This window comes from Oncorhynchus mykiss, chromosome 19, assembly GCF_057628025.1.
Source record: "Oncorhynchus mykiss isolate SJ-2025 chromosome 19, ASM5762802v1, whole genome shotgun sequence".
NCBI lineage: Eukaryota > Metazoa > Chordata > Actinopteri > Salmoniformes > Salmonidae > Oncorhynchus > Oncorhynchus mykiss.
In genome coordinates this window covers 47,360,962-47,382,076 of record NC_143040.1, presented here as the reverse complement: position 1 = coordinate 47,382,076, position 21,115 = coordinate 47,360,962, and the positions used below count along the sequence as shown (strand labels likewise).

Sequence of the window (21,115 nt, the reverse complement as noted above, 5' to 3'; positions counted from 1 at the left end):
GTAGTTGTTGTTGTGGGATTTGGAAATTAAATGATGTAATTTTGTTATAAACATTTGAGGAAGGCTGAAAATAAGCTACTGTATCAATGTCAAAAGAAAACATAACAAAGGGAAAAAATTAAAGGGACTTTGTAAAATGCTGATTTGTTGCAGACGATGGTGGAACAGGAGAAATACAGAATATTTCAGGGTATTTTTTTGTCCCCGCAAGGGGACCTGCACCACTAAAGAGACATAACACAGTAATGCTTGTTTGATTTTGCCACAGTTTAAACCACCAGGGCAGGATTACTCCATTTCCCGCCACGAAATACCCTTGTCTCATGGTTTAAATCAAGGATAAGTTAATTAAGGGGTTTTGTCATTCCTTTTGATGGGGCCAAAGAGGGAGATTAAAGTAGGCTTGGTTTACACAGGGATTCTTTCCTCCAATGTCTCCACAATGCAGCTGGTGATGGTTTTCTCTAGGGAGATGTTTCCCTCTATGTTTTCCATAAGTAAAAACTAGCATGGGTTTGGGTTGGGTAAGATATGACATCTACAGTGCCTTGCGAAAGCATTCGGCCCCCTTGAACTTTGCGACCTTTTGCCACATTTCAGGCTTCAAACATAAAGATATAAAACTGTATTTTTTTGTGAAGAATCAACAACAAGTGGGACACAATCATGAAGTGGAATGACATTTATTGGATATTTCAAACTTTTTTAACAAATCAAAAACTGAAAAATTGGGCGTGCAAAATTATTCAGCCCCCTTAAGTTAATACTTTGTAGCGCCACCTTTTGCTGCGATTACAACTGTAAGTCGCTTGGGGTATGTCTCTATCAGTTTTGCACATCGAGAGACTGAAATTTTTTCCCATTCCTCCTTGCAAAACAGCTCGAGCTCAGTGAGGTTGGATGGAGAGCATTTGTGAACAACAGTTTTCAATTCTTTCCACAGATTCTCTATTGGATTCAGGTCTGGACTTTGACTTGGCCATTCTAACACCTGGATATGTTTATTTTTGAACCATTCCATTGTAGATTTTGCTTTATGTTTTGGATCATTGTCTTGTTGGAAGACAAATCTCCGTCCCAGTCTCAGGTCTTTTGCAGACTCCATCAGGTTTTCTTCCAGAATGGTCCTGTATTTGGCTCCATCCATCTTCCCATCAATTTTAACCCTGTCCCTGCTGAAGAAAAGCAGGCCCAAACCATGATGCTGCCACCACCATGTTTGACAGTGGGGATGGTGTGTTCAGCTGTGTTGCTTTTACGCCAAACATAACGTTTTGCATTGTTGCCAAAAAGTTCAATTTTGGTTTCATGTGACCAGAGCACCTTCTTCCACATGTTTGGTGTGTCTCCCAGGTGGCTTGTGGCAAACTTTAAACAACACTTTTTATGGATATCTTTAAGAAATTACTTTCTTCTTGCCACTCTTCCATAAAGGCCAGATTTGTGCAATATACGACTGATTGTTGTCCTATGGAGAGAGTCTCCCACCTCAGCTGTAGATCTCTGCAGTTCATCCAGAGTGATCATGGGCCTCTTGGCTGCATCTCTGATCAGTCTTCTCCTTGTATGAGCTGAAAGTTTAGAGGGACGGCCAGGTCTTGGTAGATTTGCAGTGGTCTGATACTCCTTCCATTTCAATATTATCGCTTGCACAGTGCTCCTTGGGATGTTTAAAGCTTGGGAAATCTTTTTGTATCCAAATCCGGCTTTAAACTTCTTCACAACAGTATCTCGGACCTGCCTGGTGTGTTCCTTGTTCATCATGATGCTCTCTGCGCTTTTAACGGACCTCTGAGACTATCACAGTGCAGGTGCATTTATACGGAGACTTGATTACACACAGGTGGATTGTATTTATCATCATTAGTCATTTAGGTCAACATTGGATCATTCAGAGATCCTCACTGAACTTCTGGAGAGAGTTTGCTGCACTGAAAGTAAAGGGGCTGAATAATTTTGTACACCCAATTTTTCAGTTTTTGATTTGTTAAAAAAGTTTGAAATATCCAATAAATGTCGTTCCACTTCATGATTGTGTCCCACTTGTTGTTAATTCTTCACAAAAAAATACAGTTTTATATCTTTATGTTTGAAGGCTGAAATGTGGCAAAAGGTTGCAAAGTTCAAGGGGGCCGAATACTTTCGCAAGGCACTGTACCTAAAGCAGATCTTTGATAGAGCAAGCACAGGCACCTTGGCCATCAGTCCATGGTCAATGCCAAGTCCATTCACAGAAAAATCTAAACGATGACCACGAGGGATATAACAATGTGTAGCCAATGCTCAGACCAAGATTTAGTCCTCAGAACTTCAATGGAGTTCAATCCATTGGTGTCATTCCTGAGCTTGAGTTTATTTAAATCAAGCAAAAACAAAATATTAACTACTTCAAAAAACATTTAGATTTTAGTTGACTTTCCCCTAAGGCAAATTTTTTATAGTCCTAGAATTTGAAAGCCTTCAGATGTCAACAAGCTCAACACATCCTTCCTGACCCAAAAAGGGCTGACAGCTTACTCTGACAAAAGCAAACTCTTACTTCCAAGATTAGTATTTTTTTTGTCAAATAACTGATTTTGTTTTTTGTATTCAAAACTCAAAGAGATCGCCTTCACTTAAGCAGTCAATAAATTGTAAAATTCCAATAATTTTCCAGGTTCAGAAAAACGTACATTAAAGTACTGCAATTCTGGCAATGTTAATACACTGTGAGAAACTCATTTTGAGATCAGGTCCCCTCTGTGCATATAATCATATTAATTTAAGATTTAAAAGGCAAAACCGATCAGAACTCTTACTCTGAGACTCTTTATAGAGGCCCTGGAGTGTTTTTGGTGCCTGCCTCTGTAAAACACGACTGAGGGAAATGCCACTTCATCTTCAGAATGGGGATAATTGTCCTGAATCAGCTCTTGTGTGTTTTGGCTGCACATGTCTGTCTCTATTGCCATCTTGTTGTACTTTTATGGAAGAAATTGACTATTTAACCCCTCCTTCTAAGAGGCGGAAAAAAGTCACAGGATTTTCTGAACTGTGGGCAATTAGATATAAAGGGACCATGCCATGGCTTTAAAAGGGTATGCTGAAATGTCAGAGCAAATATTAACTCACACACCACTACATTGTCTTTCTTTGTGGAGCTGGGAAATAGAATTTAAAAACCCAATAGTTAGTCATCAATGATACATTATTTTGTCTCACAAATTCATTTTTTTCAAAGGAGGCACTGCAATCACAAAGCAAGTCAATGGATGTGAAAGAACATACATTTCCCAGATAAATACTTGTCCTTAATTTATTTCAATTCAAAATATTTACATAGAACAAAAGCTATCACTTTTTAATAATTATATATCAGTTTTGACACACCTACTCATTCCAGGGATTTTCTTCATTTTTTTGTCATCAAGGCAAAGGGTGGTTACTTTGAAGAATCTAAAATATAAAATATATTTTTGGTTACTACATGATTCCATGTGTGTTATTTCATAGTTTTGATGTATTCACTATTATTCTACAATGTAGAAAATAGTAAAAATAAAGAAAAACCCTGGAATGAGTAGGTGTGTCCAAACGTTTGACGAGTACTGTATATATATTTAATTTCATATTTTTCATGACAATTACAAAACATTTAGTTAATAAAGGGTACATCATGATTAGTAATTTAAATCAATATAATCTAAAGTAATGTAAAACCAAATTTACACATGAGCACAACTCAAACATTTTTTTTGTAGAGGATCAACCACCAATTGCTTAGTTTAATGAATTTCTGTTAGTCTCTGTATCTGAAATCCTTTCTACTGCATTGCAGTCGTGACTAGGATGAACGAAACCCCATCTAGTAACTCTCTCTCCCTCTCCGCCCAGATCTCATCCATCACACTGGTATAAACAACATTAGTCTCAGTGTGTATTCAACAGGAGCCTAAGCTTCAGATAACACTAAGCCTTCCATATTCATTTGCATTTCAAAATGGGCAGATATCAAATACATCCAGACAACTAATAAACCAAGATTCCCCATCAAACATGTAAATTAAGAAAGGCTTTTTGAAGAGCTTCCCTGTAAATGGTTACATCACCAGTGGCTGGTGGCCAACAGTGGAAGGAGTGCTCGGTCAGAGGTTGGAGGTCAAAGATGAACACTAAGTCTGCAGATTCCTTTGTCAGAAATATACTTTCTTAGACTTCCAAAATATAGGAAATCCAACTTTAGATGGAGTTAAACTTTTGGAATGATGAGCATGCCTTTTTGTTATTTCATCACAGATTTATGGCAAAATTCAATCAAACATGCACTAAAAACACATTGTTCCGGCACTGCACTGTAGGGCAGGAAACGGAGACAAGTTATCTGTATCAGGCTGTGTTGACAGAACACAGAAAAACATAAATCAAATAAAACCATCGAGTTGATCTGCCAACACATTTTGCCATGCGCAATCAAACATGTTCCACACGTGTCTGGAATAATTCAGAAACAGCATTCTTTCTTTCCATGCATCAGGAAAGCATGTTTGAGTTAATATGCCTTTGAGTTTGTTTGACATTAATGTGCATTTTTGCAAAACAAAAAGGATGTTGTTTTTGATTGAATAGTTACATTACATTACAGGGTAATTAAGAACCTATGAACTAATCAAATGTATGAATAGATTCCAGCTGATTTCTCTTGGTCCTCTTCAGCAAACACATACCATTACTTTACAAAGTGAAGTATCACAATTGCCTGCCAACCCAACAGAAATTTGGTAACAAAAAATACATATTTATATGATTGGTGGTCCAATAAAGATATAACGCAATACACAAATCAATACAATTAGAATTAATAATCGTATCAAAGTTTTGGTCATTATGCATTACTTAGCTATACAGTATATTGAAATAAAAACTAATTTTAAAATGTAAAATCGGGAAAGAAAACAGACAGAACAAAGTTTTGGGGTCCAATGTCAAAATACAAGTCAATTTTGGGATTTTCATAAAAACTATGTGGTTGTTGAAGCCTACCTGATATCTCTGTAACTATAAAGGCAGTGATGGTACTGTAGTGGCTATAATCACACGTTATAGCCTAGGGAACTGGTTTAGTGCTTAAAGAGCTTTGACAATGATTTGGACAAATATCTTCATTTTTTCATTTCACTACCAGATGTCATCACTCCTTTAAAGTTTTACATTAATTTAGGTAACATAAACCGACAATATCATTATCCAATTGATATTTAGATGACAATTTCTTTAAATCACAGTCACACTGTCATGCTGCTTGGAGCGTATTTGAAACTAGCTCCATGTTTGCAAATCTTCGCGGATCCATTCAAAGATCATACCAGCCACTTCCTTTCCTGCGTCCAAGACGAAGGCATGACGAATTCCTCGACTACACAGTCTGATGTCTCCCTCTGGAAACTTCCTCTTGATCTCCTGATAATACTGCACAGGGCACCAGTGGTCACTGGCTCCATAGTAAAACACAAGCTGAACAGAGGAATGACAAAATATCCATAACTAACATAGCATTAACACTTTTCATTATGAATTTAAAACTCAATTTGATCTGTGGATACACTTGGCACTGGAAGATTCCAAGGTTTTCATTCACTTATTTTAATTCTCCTTTTTAACCGACAATAGATGAAGTCTAAAGACTGTCAACCAGTGCAGATCCATCGCCACCGCCCATCCTCTGTGAGGATGGGGATTCTGGTTAATATCACAGAGAGAGAAGGAGTACACTAGCGAGAACACATACACGCATGCACACACACTGAAGGGGATACACATTATTCTCATTTTTCTTGATGAAAAAAAGGATCAGAATAAAGTGGGAGAGAGAGAGAGAGAGAGAGAGAGAGAGAGAGAGAGAGAGAGAGAACGTTGGGCTCAATTCAGAATTTTGGAATTGACTCGCATTCACCTCATGAGTTGAAATCCAATTGAATTGGCCACACCACATGGGATGTAGAATTTTAATTTGAGTGAAAGGAAGTAGAATTTAATTCAGTGAAATTCAAAGAAATTCTACTCAGTCATAAAACATGAGAGTTTCATTGAATCTGACAGGTCACACTTCCAGATACCAAAGAATACATCACTTTTCTCTGGAAACAGGGTTCATAATACTCCTTTAGCCTCAGTGCTAAAGAATAGGCTATTATATTTCCATCAACCATTTGGTTTGTTTGGCCTCTTTTTGAAGGGTCCGTGCTATTTCCCTGAATTCAATTATATTGCCTTTAATAAAAACTTACATTCAAATTCAGTTCAAATACAATAATTTAATTGGAATATGTGAGGCATCCTCAATTTATTCTGATTTGAGCACAACACTGATAGAGAGAGTGGAAGGGGGATCCTTACAGTGACACCTGCTATTATAATCTGACCACACCCTCTGCACATCAACTATGAAGCAAGAGCTTATCTCCCTTTGATCAGCTTGAATGTGGCACTCACCTCTCCACTCTCTTTGAAAAGGAAGAAAAGGAGTATCTGCCATTTCATGTCTGGCTTTTGTCTTTACTGTGTATGTGTTTGTGTTCGAGAAAAAGAGAGTGTATGTGTGAGAATGTTATAGCTACAGAGAGTGTAACCCATAAAATATTCACATCTGCCAACAAGGAAACATTAAAACGTGAGGGTATATGAACAGCAGATTTATTAGGCTAATAAAATGGATCAACTGAGACATCTCTTAACTGCAGTTTGTAAGTGTTCCACTGCATTGGGCCAAGAGTCCTCAGGAGTTCAACACCTCCCTGTGAATAGGTAACGGGAAGGTAAATGGATGGTGTGTAGGAGGATATGTTGCAGGTCCTCCGGTAGTTTAAATGGGTCAGAGAGGGACTAACACTTTGAAGGACTGGCACATGGGAGAACTTCTGTCACTGTGTTTCAAACAACACCTTATATTAACATGCTGACTAGACCGGGCTTGTGCGTGCGTCCGCATGTGCCATTAGGCGCATTTTGATTTTGTCCATCCCCAACAGACGTGATCAGGACAAGCATGTTGAAATATCAAAATGAACTCTGAACCAATTGTATTCATTTGGGGACAGGTGGAAACACATGAAACATTAATGGACATTTAGCTAGCTAGTTTGCTGTTGCTAGCTAATTTGTCCTGGGTTCATAAACATTGGGTTGTAATGTCACCTGAAATGCACAAGCTCCCTTTTTGGGGATTTTTGTAGAATTTTTTCCCATTTTGAGTCTTTTTGTGAGTTCTCTACTCCAACTAATAATCCACAGATAAAATGGGAAACCTAGTTAGCTTCTAGTAATCTCTCCTCCTTCAGTCTTCTTATTCTTCTGTGGACTTTATATGGCGGTTAGCCACCACCTTTGACTGGAGTGTGGACCTCATTTCATCTTTCATTCACCCATTTGGGTATATGCTCCTAAAATCCAATGAGGAGATGGGAGAGGTGGGGTTTCCCAGGGCGTCAAGCATTAAACATAAAACCAAGTTCTATTTTAGCGCCTGGCTATGCAGACGCTCGTTGGCGTGCAAGCAATTTGGATGAAATTAATTAATAACATGTATGTGTACATTTATTTCGCAACGCTCGCACACGCACCGCTCGCACACGCAATGCGGGTGGGTGTGGTCAGCATGTAACATGTCAGTCCATTTCTCAATATGTCCACCAGAGATGGTTTGTTTTACCGTCTGTATTCACCCTGTATCTATGGGTAAACTTTATCAAGCCCACATCGGGATGGAGTTATAGTGCATTCTTCAGACCCCTTCACTTTTTCCACATTTTGTTACGTTACAGCCTCATTCTAAAATGGATTCAAAAACAGTTTAAAAATAAAAATGGAAATATCACATTTACATAAGTATTCAGACCCTTTACTCAGTACTGTGTTGAAGCACCTTTGGCAGCGATTACAGCCTCGAGTCTTCTTGGGTATGATGCTACAAGCTTGGCACACCTGTATTTGGGGAGTTTCTCTCATTTTTCTCTGCAGATCCTTTCAAGCTCTGTCAGGTTGGATGGAGAGTGTCGCTGCATAGCTATTTTCAGGTCTCTCCAGAGATGTTCGATCAGGTTCAAGTCCGGGCTCTGGCTGGGCCACTCAAGGACATACAGAGACTTGTCCTATGACTTGTCCCACTCCTCTGTTGTCTTGGCTGTGTGCCTAGGGTCTTGTCCTGTTGGAAGGTGAACCTTCGCCCCAGTTGGAGGCACTGAGAGCTCTGGAGCAGGATTTTACCAAGGATCTCTCTGTACTTTGTGCCGTTCTTCTTTTCCTCGATCCTGAATAGTCTCCTAGTCCCTGCTGCTGAAAAACATCATGCTTCACTGTAGGGATGGTATTGGCCAGGTGATGAGTGGTGCCTGGTTTCCTCCAGACGCGATGCTTGACATTCAGGCCAAAGAGTTCAATCTTGGTTTCATCAGACCAGAGAATCTTGTTTCTCATGGTCTGAGTGTCCTTTAGGTGCCTTTTGGCAACTCCAAGAGGGCTGTCATGTGCCTTTTACTGAGGAGTGGCTTCCGTCTGGCAACTCTACCATAAAGGCTTGATTGGTGGAGTGCTGCAGAGATGGTTCCAACTCTGGAGCTCTGTCAGAGGGACCATTCGGTTCTTGGTCACCTCCCTGACCAAGGCCCTTCTCCCCCGATTGCTCAGTTTGGCCGGGCGGCCAGCTCTAGGAAGAGTCATGGTGGTTACAAACTTCTTCCATTTAAGAATGGTGGAGGCCCATGTGTTCTTGGGGACCTTCAATGCTGAAGACATTTTTTGGTACCCTTCCCCAGATCTGTTACCCTACACAACCCTGTCTCTGAGCTCTACGGACAATTCCTTCAACCTCATGGCTTGGTTTCTACTCTGACATGCACTGTCAACTGTGGGACCTTATATAGACAAGTGTGTGCCTTTCCAAATGTCCAATCAATTGAATTTACCACAGGTGGACTTTAATCAAGTTGTACAACATAAGGTTGTACCTGTTGTACCTGTTGTGACTAATACATTGTTTTTGTTGTTGATTTGATCTCAAGGATGATCAATGGAAACAGGATGCACCCGAGCTCAATTTTGAGTCTCATAGCAAAGGGTCTGAATATCTATGTAAATAAAGTATTTTTTAAATAAAATAAAAAAACATTTCTAAAAATCTGTTTTCCCTTTTTCATTATGGGGTATTGTGTGTAGATTGATGAGGAAAATATGTATTTAATCGATTTTAGAATAAGGCTGTAATGTAACGAAATGTGTAAAAAGTGAAAGGGTCTGAATACTTTCCGAATGCACTGTATATTCCAACAAGATCACAATAAACATTAAATATATACTGTATGTTTCCTACCTTGCCAAGGTTTTGATTGATGGTGAAGTTGTCTCTCTCCAGAACTTCCAACATCTCTTGACTCCCCATGTACATAGCATTGGCTGAAATTAAAGAGGAAAAACAAGTCATATAATTAAGCTGTTGTTATCATACTCGATGGCCAGTTTATTAGGTTAGGGTTAGGTTCATAAAACTAGGGCATGGCTCGCTATATAAAGCAGGCAGACAGGTATTAAAGCATTCAGTTACTGTCTGATTGAACGTTAAAATGGGCAAAACAAGTGACCTAGGAATGGTATAATTGTTGGTGCCAGATACGCCAGTTCCAGTATCTCAGAAACGGCCGGCCTCCTGGGCTTTTCACAAACGACAGTGTCTAGGGTTTACTGAGAATGGTGTGACAAACGTAAAACATCCAGTCAGCGGCAGTCCTGTGGGCGAAAACAGCTTGTTGATGAGAAAGGTCGAAGGAGAATGGCAAGAATCTGTGCAAGCTAACAGGCGGGCCACGAACAGGCCAATAACGGCACAGTACAACAGTGGTGTGCAGAACGGCATCTCGGAACGCACAACTCATCGGTCCTTGTCATGGATGGGCTATTGCAGCAGACAAAAGCACCGGGTTCCACTCCTGTCAGCTAAAAACAAGAAGAAGCGGCTCCAGTGGGCAGGCGATCACCAACACTGGACAACTGAGGAGTGGAAAAACATTGCCTGGTCCGACGAATCCCGGTTCCTGTTGCGTCATGCCGATGACAGAGTCAGGATTTGACGTAAGCAGCATGAGTCCATGGCCCCATCCTGCCTGGTGTCAACGATACAGATGGTGTAATGGTGTGGGGAATGTTTTCCTGGCACACGTTAGGTCCCTTGATACCAATTGAGCAACATTTGAACGCCACAGCATATCTGAACATTGTTGCTAACCAGGTGCATCCCTTCATGCTACAGGGGTCCGACCGGGTACTTGATGGGTGTACCTAATAAACTGGCCACTGAGTGTATAACACTGTTCCTTCTATTTTCTCAAGCTGTAAAAACACACAGACAGACATGTAGTATCACACAGGCATGTGTAGTATCAGTTTTAACATTCAACAAAAATTCAAAGGAAAGAGTACGAGGACTAAGAAATCAGAGATTAATGTATCTCACCCCCCCACTAACTCCCAATTATCCATCTCAATCTTACACAGCTGGAAAATATAATGGGGAAGAACATGGATGGTTCATTGGATACCAGAAATGATAACGGTAAAAATGTGAGTGAAAGATGGGGAAAACCCTCCCCAGAGAGCAGTGTAACTCAATGCCTTTGATTCTACGTTCCATTACATTTCCCTTTCAGCAGCATGAACTTTTTATTAAAAACATTAGTCGAGGGACACTTTTTTTTTTTAAAGCTGCACTCGCTGGAAAATATTGCTGCTATTTCAGAAGTTTTGAGAGTCCATCAATAATTCAGACACGCAAGCTGCACACACACAAACACACACACACAAAATCATTGAACCGAATAGCTAATTTCTGCTCAACACAATGATTCAAGGAAATGTTCAGTGAGAGTAATCTCTAGGCTGTACTCAGTGGGTGGTTGGGGAGGAATATATGGATGAGAAAACTGTTAATATCCTGTACGAATATCCTCCTGTCCTGTGAGTGATCACTCACGCCTATCTCCTCACTGCCACGGTCCCTTTCTGGATGAGGTGGTGGCAGTGGGGGGTTTGTGTGTGTGTGTCTGTGTGTGGAAGGGGGAGGGGGGATTCAGGTCCCCATAGCTAGCCACTCATATTTCCATATTTTGCTGTTCCGAGGAGGAGGAAGCGAATGTCCGTTTGCAAATCTGCACCACTTGTGCGCATATTAATCATAATCTGTGAGCGGCGTCGCCTTGTATTGTGGAGTGCCGGCTTTGAAGCGCTTTGTACCTGGCACAGGACTGGAGAGAAAGAATGCTTTTCTTACTCCAAAGGCCAAGGGTGAGAGGCAGAAATAGTGAAAGACGAAAAGTTCCAAGTCAGTAAAGAGGGTGTGATTCTTTCATATAGCACTGGTTTGTTTAGTCTTTGAGGTAATTTCCTACATTTTGAGGGCTTAGCCCAGGGTTGTAAGGCAGCTTGTACGTCTCCCAGAGATCCCGGTGAGTTGGGGGTTTCAACAGCTTCACAGCAACAAGAGGGACACACTTAGCTCTCTGATTTATGCTGCAGAGGGATGGCCAACAGGAGAGAACGGCCTAGTGAATGCAGGCATTGTGTGTGTCAATTTGTGCAAAAACTGTGCGACACACTGCAACCTGAAGGATCTCAACAGATGTGCTGCACATATGTTTCTAAAATACAGTCTCCCTTGAAAATTAAATCAAAATGTGATATTATATTACCATCTGGCTATTTAATAAGCAATTCAATTGTACATCCAAGATGAGTCAATCATAGCTTCTGTGAGACTGTGCTTTCAGACACTCAAGACAGGGGGGGGGGGGGGGGAACTATTATAGATCGAATGATAGGAAACATTGAAACCTCACCGTAACCCTGTCTCAATCAACATCTAGCTGTCTAGAAAAACTCAACCAGTAACTCCTGTTTGTGAGACATCTTGAGGTGCTGCCCCGGGTCTTTATGGGCTACTTCCTACATTCCACACACATTTTTAACTATCTCCGTAAATCTTCACTCTCTGTAAAATCCAGCCTTTTCTGAGTGTGTAAATTACTTCATGATAGCATCCCCTTGGTTCCAAAGGTCTTTAACCTTGTCAAGCTGAATACTTTCTCTTCCCACCATTGTGTAATTACTCATAAATGGTTAATCTACTTCCATTTAGTTACACAGCCTTACTGTTGCATATGGAGCAATACTACATCAAAATAAATTATTCCTCTTTGATGGTATGCACATTTGACAGTGTGGCTTTAAGTAAAAAATGCATTGAGTATTCACCGAAACCAACTAGATGCTGTTTCAGGTAGATGTTATACTATTTTGAGAGAATATACTGTACTGTATATGGTGATATAGGAAAAAACAACCTCAACGCAAATACACCTTGATTTCAAAGCCTTTAGGCATTTGGGTTGGGTGATGTTTGATCTCTCACAAATGGCCAGTTATCTGCGTATTATGACAGAAAACAAAATCTGTACCCCCTTCCTCCGTGCGTAGCCATGGTGACTCATGTGTACCTGCGCTCTATCAGCAATATTATGTTTAAAATATTCTGTTTACCACAGTCACTCACATGTCAAGTTTGAGCATAGTAACCTCTAGGCTACGTTCCTGGTCTTTCTGTAACACATGACTGACAGAATCCTAACTTGAGGAAGTCAAGGTAAATCATGCATCAATGTCAATGGAAGACTTGTGATGCAGCTTGAGTTGCATGTAAGTAAAGATGAATTAGAGCACAGTAAGGAAAACAGATGGGATGACAAAGAGAGTAAGAGTAATAGGAACTTAGGGGGGGGGGAGAATCCAACCTGTCCATGAGATCTGTTGGGGGAGACATCCCCAGCTGTAGCAAGCTCCCTTATCTCTATCAGTGGAGTTGGGGGTTGGATGGGGGGTGGGGGGTTGTACTTGGTAGGGCATGGCATTCCAGCCCAATTTACAGATCCTCACACATGTGGCTCGTTAGTGACTGGCTGAGGAGATAAGACCAGAGAGAATCAGCAGCACAGATCCCAGATCAGATTGAAACCACTGTCTCACTGCTGCTGCCAGCACTAATAAGTAGCTACAGTGCCTTACTATAGCGAAACACTCCCACCTGAAACAGCCTGAAACAGGCTATCATCTTGCTGTTTTTGTGAGGTTGTAATCTACCTGTAGCATAACATCGATTTTATAACATATACAATCTCATGCAATCAGCAAAGACCAGTACAATGAGGAAGTTGAGAAGTCCAGTCACATTTACCCTGTGTTTAGGTAATGATGGCAAAACATTACACATATCAAAGAAAGTTAGTGCAAGACTTTCTCTTCGTGCTGCACATCCCTCTTCCCAGTATGGAGTACGTGGAGAGGATATTGTTCACTGTGTTACTTGGACTTCCTTAAGAAGAAAAAAGGCCAGTCTCCCTCCAGCTGAGTGATGACATTGCTCTACCTGGTGCAAGGTTGCCTGCTTAGAGGAGTTTAATCCCCTTCCTGCTGTGCTCCTGATGTATATGCTGCTAACTCTGTTCCACTTGGCCCCGGAGTCTGAAGAGACAGGCTGCGGAGTCAGTCTCTGACTAGATTGCCAACTCACCAGCAAACAGGATGAATACCAGCAACAAGCAAAGGCATGCAGGAATGAGAGAACAATGAGATGTGTTCAAATAAACTGAAGAACAAACAAATATTGTTTTCCAAGAGACAGATGGGTGGGATGGAATGTCTGTGACACAGTTCAGTTAATAAGTAAGCTATACTTACTAAATAAATCAAATGAATACTTCAAACAATAAAGTGTGAACAAAATTCTATATATTTCGTATTGTATAATAATTGGCATTAGGCTACAATTTATGGTCAACTCAATTGTCTGGAGCAGTACAAGCTAAGAAATGGGGTACAGACTATTGCTTTCCCTTCAAAGCTGTATAATAATGGTGGTCGGCCTGTGACTGCTACTGCTATTGAGCACCCAGAACCCTCCTTCAGCACCAAAACATCAACGTTCTCTGCTTCTTTGCGAGGGATTTCAGAAAAAATAAACGCTGAAATGTACGCAGGAAATTCCATCTAATCGCAACATGTTTTGCTAATTAGGCCTGTCAACTGGCCATTTATTATATACTGTATGTAACACATGACAGAGAACCATCTGTAGCCAGGGGCCAATGTTCAATAGCGCAACACCAATAAGGAACAACTCTATTCCACCTTGCCTTTAGAAATCAAAGAAAAATGATCTTCTCTTTCGAAAAAAGGTATAAAACCATTAAGAATTTAGGTTGTTTAAAGCCTTATTTAACTAGTCCGAATATAATTAATTGAGAAGGAAAACGCAAAGCATTTTGACCATGAGGGAATAAAAATTCCAAAAGCAAATTAAAGGGAAGTGCTAATGATAAAAAACATGCTCAACAGAGGCAAGAAGAAGAAGAGGCTTTCTAACCTCACAGGAGAGACTGAGGGCATGGCTACTTGCTGTAGAGACTTTTTTTGGCATAGGCCCTCGGGCCGCCACAACATCAATCTCTCCCCTCCCAGGACAGACGGTGGGGGAAACACAGCGCACTTCAAATCCGAGGGAAAGAGAGAGTGAGCTTTCCTCCACTCTGTGCAGGAAGGAGGGATGGCTGGCTCTTCTCCTCCTCCAAGGAGCGGTCTTAATTACTCCCGCTTATACCCATACCCCAGCAATCATCTGGCAAATAAAGAGGAGGGGATATATTCTAGGAGTTGTAATAAATAACATATAATCTCTGACAGTGAAATATGCCATCCTCCTCTTGGCAGCCACTCCCGGCTGGGATTATCTTTGCTTTATATAAACCTAATTACAAACATCGTATCTCCTGATGCTACAGTAATGTATGCCTTCGTGTGCCAAAACGGAGATACTTTCTTTCTTCTTTCAAAAGACTGGATAAAGCAACATGAGATTCACACGCAACGTTTTATGGGGGAAGTCACTACTGGATAAAAGAGAACACTGTAGGAGAATATACACATACAGTTGAAGTCGGAAGTTTACATACACTTAGGTTGGAGTCAATAAAACTAATTTTTCAACCACTCCACAAATTTCTTGTTAACAAACTATCGTTTTGGCAAGTTGGTTAGAACATCTACTTTGTGCATGACACAAGTAATTTTTCCAACAATTGTTTACAGACAGATTCACTGTATCACAATTCCAGTGGGTCAGAAGTTTACATACACTAAGTTGGCTGTGCCTTTAAACAGCTTGGAAAATTCCAGAAAATTATGTCATGGCTTTAGAAGCTTCTGATAGGCTAATTGACATCATTTGAGTCAACTGGAGGTGTACCTGTGGATGTATTTCAAGGCCTACCTTCAAACTCAGTGCCTCTTTGCTTGACGTCATGGGAAAATAAAAAGACATCAGCCAAGACCTCAGAAAAACAATTCTAGACCTCCACAAGTCTGGTTCTTCCTTGGGAGCCATTTCCAAATGCCTGAAGTTACCATGTTAATCCTTACAAGCAATAGTACGCAAGTATAAACACCATGAGACCACGCGGCCGTCATACCGCTCAGGAAAGAGAAGCGTTCTGTCTCCTAGAGATGAACGTACTTTTGTGCGAAAAGTGCAAATCAATCCCAGAACAACAGCAAAGGACCTTGTGAAGATGCTAGAGGAAACAGGTACAAAAGCATCTATATCCACAGTAAAACGAGTCCTATATCGACATAACCTGAAAGGCTGCTCAGAAAGGAAGAAGCCACTGCTCCAAAACCGCTATAAAAAAGCCAGACTACGGTTTGCACCTGCACATGGGGACAAAGATCAAACTTTCTGGAGAAATGTCCTCTGGTCTGAGGAAACAAAAATAGAACTGTTTGGCCATAATGACCATCGTTATGTTTGGAGGAAAAAGGGGGAGGCTTGCAAGCCAAAGAACACCATCCCAACTGTGAAGCACAGGGGTGGCAGCATCATGTTGTGGGGTGCTTTGCTGCAGGAGGGACTGGTGCACTTCACAACATAGATGGCATCATGAGGAAAGAAAATTATGTGGATATATTGAAGCAACATCTCAAGACATCAGTCAGGAAGTTAAAGCTTGGTCGCAAATGGGTCTTCCAAATGGACAATGACCCCAAGCATACTTCCAAAGTTGTGGCAAAATGGCTTAAGGACAACAAAGTCAAGGTATTGGAGAGACCATCACAAAGCCCTGAAACCTATAGAACATTTGTATGCAGAACTGAAAAGGCGTGTGTGAGCAAGGAGGCCTACAAACATGACTCAGTTACACCAGCTCTGTCAGGAGGAATGGGCCAAAATTCACCCAACTTATTGTGGGAAGCTTGTGGAAGGCTACCCGAAACATTTGACCCAAGTTAAACAATGCTAAAAAAAAACGAATTGAGTGTATGTAAACTTCTGACCCACTGGGAATGTGATGAAATAAATAAAATATTAAATAAATCATTCTCTCTACTATTATTCTGGCATTTCACATTCTTTAAATAAAGTGGTGATCCTAACTGAACAAAGACAGGGAATTTTTACTAGGATTAAATGTCAGGAATTGTGAAAAACTGTGTTTAAATGTATTTGGCTAAGGTGTATGTAAACTTCAGACTTTAACTGTAATTGTGAGCATGTACAGACTATGGAAATGATAATATAGACAGGCCAAAATTTGATTGTCTTTGCATGGACAGGTTAATCACTGTAGTTTGACAAAGCTTGAGTTCACTCGTTTCCCCTTCTTCTTTGGCTCTGAAGTGAAATCAAACTGAATTGAACAGAGGGAGAGACTCACCAGCGGTGTCCACATTAATGAGGCTAACAGTAGGCAGCACGGTCGAGTGGTCCAGTGAACCCAGCCCTCCGAAGACCAGCTTCACCATGAAGGCCTTTAGTACATCAGGTAGAAGAGAGAGGAGGAAGATGGGCAGGTAAGCCACATAGCGCAGGCGGCACAGCACCGGGGTCATGACCCTTCCCTGAGGGGTCGCCGCCATGCGCTCGATGGTGGGGAACAGCATCACTGACTTCACCACCTGCACAAGAACGTGTAGAAGAAAGGATGTTAGCAATACCCAACTTAAACCTCCTTCTTCTATGCATTCATTCAGTGTGTCTTACAATAAATATAGAAGCATAGATAGTCTATGACATTCACAGACCTTCACCTAACTTCAGCTTTTTATGGCTTCAGTTTTAAAGATGGACTATTGCACTTTTTGGGCATCATGTTTTAATAAATACAATGAATTCGGTTTTGGATTTTTCAAAACTTGTTGACAATGTGCAGGTATCTTATTGCAACATTCAGTCTAGAGTTAAAAGTTGTGTGCAACTCTAATGTTATGCTACACTAGTGCTGCCAGGGGGCACTATGTGAAGAAGGAGTTGCTTAAGTGGAGGAGCAAGGGCATAAAAGACAAAACAGATGGAGAGAAAGAGAGACAAAGACATACAGAGAGAGAGATAAATAAATAAATATATTGTTGGTGAGAGCATGTGTGTGTCGTAGTGGTAGAATGAAAGCGGTAAAAGCGATGAGAGGTCCAGAAAAAGAGAGGGCGTGACATGGGCAACGCATGTGCTTACATGCTTACACGCTGGAGAACAAATAAAAGAGGAGAGAGAAAAAGTGAAAGAGAGAGAGATAGATACTGTATATAGATAGATAGATAAAATGAGAGTCAGAGAGAAAAGACACTAGTCCTAGGAAACAGGAAGCACCTGCCACTGTTTGGCCAGCAGCAGACTGGAAGAGTGATAAACCTCAACATAACAGTCAGTCATTGACCCAGAGAGAGCAAGGATGTGAATATTATCCATCCTTTGTGGTTGCTGTATTTCTCTTTTTCTTACCAGTTCAAAGCAGGGATTGATTAACTAGATCCAGAGATCCTTATGGGGACCCGGAGGTTTAACTCCTTTTCAAGGACTGCACCAGGGACATAAGGAATGGATGGAGAGGTGGGCGGAAGGATAGGTTTAAATGTAGGGGTAAAAGGGGTGAAGAGGGGGAAAGAGAGAGACAAGGAGGGAGGAAGAGAGAAAGGCCATCCTCCAATGTGAGTGAAACAAACTCACTAAAAGACTAAGGCATCCCCTTAAGACCAGATAGTAGGAAGAAAGTCTGCTTTTTTTACATGGGGAGGGGGACGGGGGCAAGCAACCACATATTAAGAGATAACATAATAGCATGCATTAACAGTGATCTACTACTGTGAAACCTGTGACGTTCATAGTTTACCACAGTATGAGTCATAATACCCATAAAACCTAGCGGTCAAACACGGAAATGGTTCCAATCGTTTTTTCCACCATTCATTTTATCAGATTTTACAAACACTTCAAATAAGGCTGTGTTTCGTGTAGGCTTACCCTGGCATGACGTTTTGATAACCGTGTAAATCTGACTCGGGCAAGGTGACTTTTATCAATATATTTGCCTATATTTACCACCATCAAAACAAAATGCTAATTAGCTGCTAATGTGGCTATCATACAGAACTAAACATTTATGTCTCAAGCTTCACATCACTAGGCTGGACAATAGAACGAGTCAAAATTCACCCAAGGCTGAAAAACGGCAAAAGAACGTTGGCTAAGCTGGAACACTAGCACGAGCCCATAGCAAATGAATGGAATCGAATGTTCACAGAGCCTGTTTTGACTGGAGTGATGCTTGGAATTCGATTCCAGCACAAGAAAAATGTACCCTTTTTATTTGACCACTACTATCTGTTCGTCAGACGAAACTGGAAAAAAAACTACTTGTGTAGAAAGTAAACATCAGCACCTCGATGGTGTCAACTGTGCTTATGTCTGCATAATGAAAAAGTTGGGAAAAAATGAAAACTTCTGACTATTTCTGGTCTAGTGATTGATGACAACTAAGCTCGCTACCCAGACTTACATAATTACAAAGAGGAGATTTTCATGACTAAAATGGTGCCCGACTTGAAAAAATCTAAATATACACAGTGAGATATTTGGTGAAATAGATCGGCATGCGTCTCCATAGGAAAACAATGGGGGGAGCTCAGCGTTCCACGGGCAAAACGTTTTTTGGGGCTAGCATTTGATGACAACCAAGCTCGCTGCCCAGACTTACATAATGAGAAATAAGAGATTCTCATGATTAAAATGGCGTCCGACTTGAAACAAATCTAAATATACACATTGTGAGATATTTGGTGAAATAGACAGACATGCCTATAATTCCCCTATAGGAAACAATGGGACGACCTCAGAGTTCCATGAGTAATTTTTTGTTGATGTTTACATTTTATCTACCAACAACGTGAGCAGGTCTCACTGCCAACAATAGCGAAGGCATTGTGACGTAGAACAATAAGCTGGGAATAGAATGTTCGGAAGGCGAGTTGGTGCCACGGTGCTCAATATAACTAATAGGAGCTGGCAGGGTGAAAAATGCCCTAAAATAAGGTCTGTTTTTTTGTGATTGCTTCAAAACGACGGCAAGCAGCTGAGAAATATGGTCATATTATGAAACTGGGCTCCACAGCTGATGCAATAAACTACTTTTTATCAGAAAAAAGCATTGTAATGTGTCCAGCCTAACATCACTCACCAGGGCCATGATGATTTGGAAGAGACTGCCGAATCGAGGCAAACGTAAGAATCTTTGGATTAACTATCTAATGTTAGCTACATTTTATAATGAATAAATTGGCTAAAGTTGTTTAAATAGACAATTCTGTGAACTGTCTTGAGCAAGTTCTACATTGAAAATGCCTGTTATTTAGTAAGCTAGCTCATGGTTAGCTAGTTAGCAACATTAGCCTGGTTACATGACTACATTTACGTACAAAACAAGCTTTTTTTTGGAGCCAACGGGTGTGCCTGAGTCTTATCACCTCTCAACTAAACTGAACAAAAATATAAACGCAACATGTAAAGTGTTGGTCCCATGTTTCATGAGCTGAAATAAAATATCCCAGAAATGTTCCAAATGTACAAAAAGCTTATTTCTCTAAAATGTTGTGCAAAAATGTGTTTACATCCCTGTTAGTGAGCATTTATCCTTTGCCAAGATAATCCATCCACCTGACAGGTGTGGCATATCAAGAAGCTGATTAAACAGCATGATCATTACTGAGGACAATAAAAGGGCACTCTAAAATGTGCAGTTTTTTCACACAACACAATGATGTCTCAAGTTTTGAGGGCACATGCAATTGGCATTATGACTGCAGCAGAGCTGTTGCCACAGAATTGAATGTTAATTTCTTTACTATAAGCTGCCTCCAATGTTGTTTTAGAGAATTTGGCAGTACATCCAACCGGCCTCACAATCGCAGACCACGTGTAACCACGCCAGCCCAGGACCTCCACATCCGGCTACCTCACCTGCGGGATCGTCTTGAGACCAGTCACCCAGATTGCTGATGAAACTGTTTGTTTGCACAACCCAAAAAACTGTCTCAGAGAAGGAAGTTCATCTGCGTGCTCGTCCTCCTCACCAGGGTCTTGACCTGACTGCAGTTCGGCATCGTACCCGCTATCAGTGGGTAAATGTTTACCTTCGATGGCGACTGGCACACTGGAGAAGTGTCCTCTTCATGGATAAATCCTGGTTTCAACTGTACCGGGCAGATGGCAGACAGCGTGTATGGCGTCATGTGGGAGAGCAGTTTGCTGATGTCAACTTTGTGAACCTAGTGCCCCATGGTGGTGGTGGGGTTATAGTATGAGCAGGCATAAGCCAAAGGCAATGAACACAATTGCATTTTTATCGATGGCAATTTGAATCCACAGAGATACTGTGACGAGATCTTGAGGCCCATTGTCATGCCATTTATCCACATTTATCATCTCATGTTTCAGCATAATAATGCACGGCCCCATGTCGCAAGGCTCTGTACACAAATCCTGAAAGCTAAAAATGTCCCAGTTCTTCCATGGCCTGCATACTCACGAAACATGTCACCGATTGAGCTTGTTTGGGATGCTCTGGATTGACGTGTTCGACAACGTGTTCCAGTTCCCACCAATATCCAGCAACTTTGCACAGCCATTGAAGACGAGTGGAACAACATTCCACAGGCCATAATCAACAGCCTGATCAACTCTATGCGAAGGAGATGTGTCACGCTGTATGAGGCAAATGATGGT

General features: G+C 41.0%; 1 protein-coding gene across 1 annotated transcript in view; it reads right to left on the bottom strand.

Annotated features, from left to right (window-relative positions):
- Positions 1–3,281: 3,281 nt before the first annotated feature.
- The window catches only part of ldah (lipid droplet associated hydrolase), a 73,938-nt gene continuing 56,104 nt past the window's right edge, over positions 3,282–21,115 (bottom strand). Inside the window, exons 5-7 of the mRNA XM_021574123.3 lie at positions 16,779–17,019; positions 9,341–9,423; positions 3,282–5,490 (exon numbers count right to left, since the gene is read on the bottom strand). Of these exons, the coding sequence (XP_021429798.1) occupies positions 5,296–5,490; positions 9,341–9,423; positions 16,779–17,019 (519 nt within the window). The 3' untranslated portion in view covers positions 3,282–5,295. The remainder of the gene's footprint in view (positions 5,491–9,340; positions 9,424–16,778; positions 17,020–21,115) is intronic.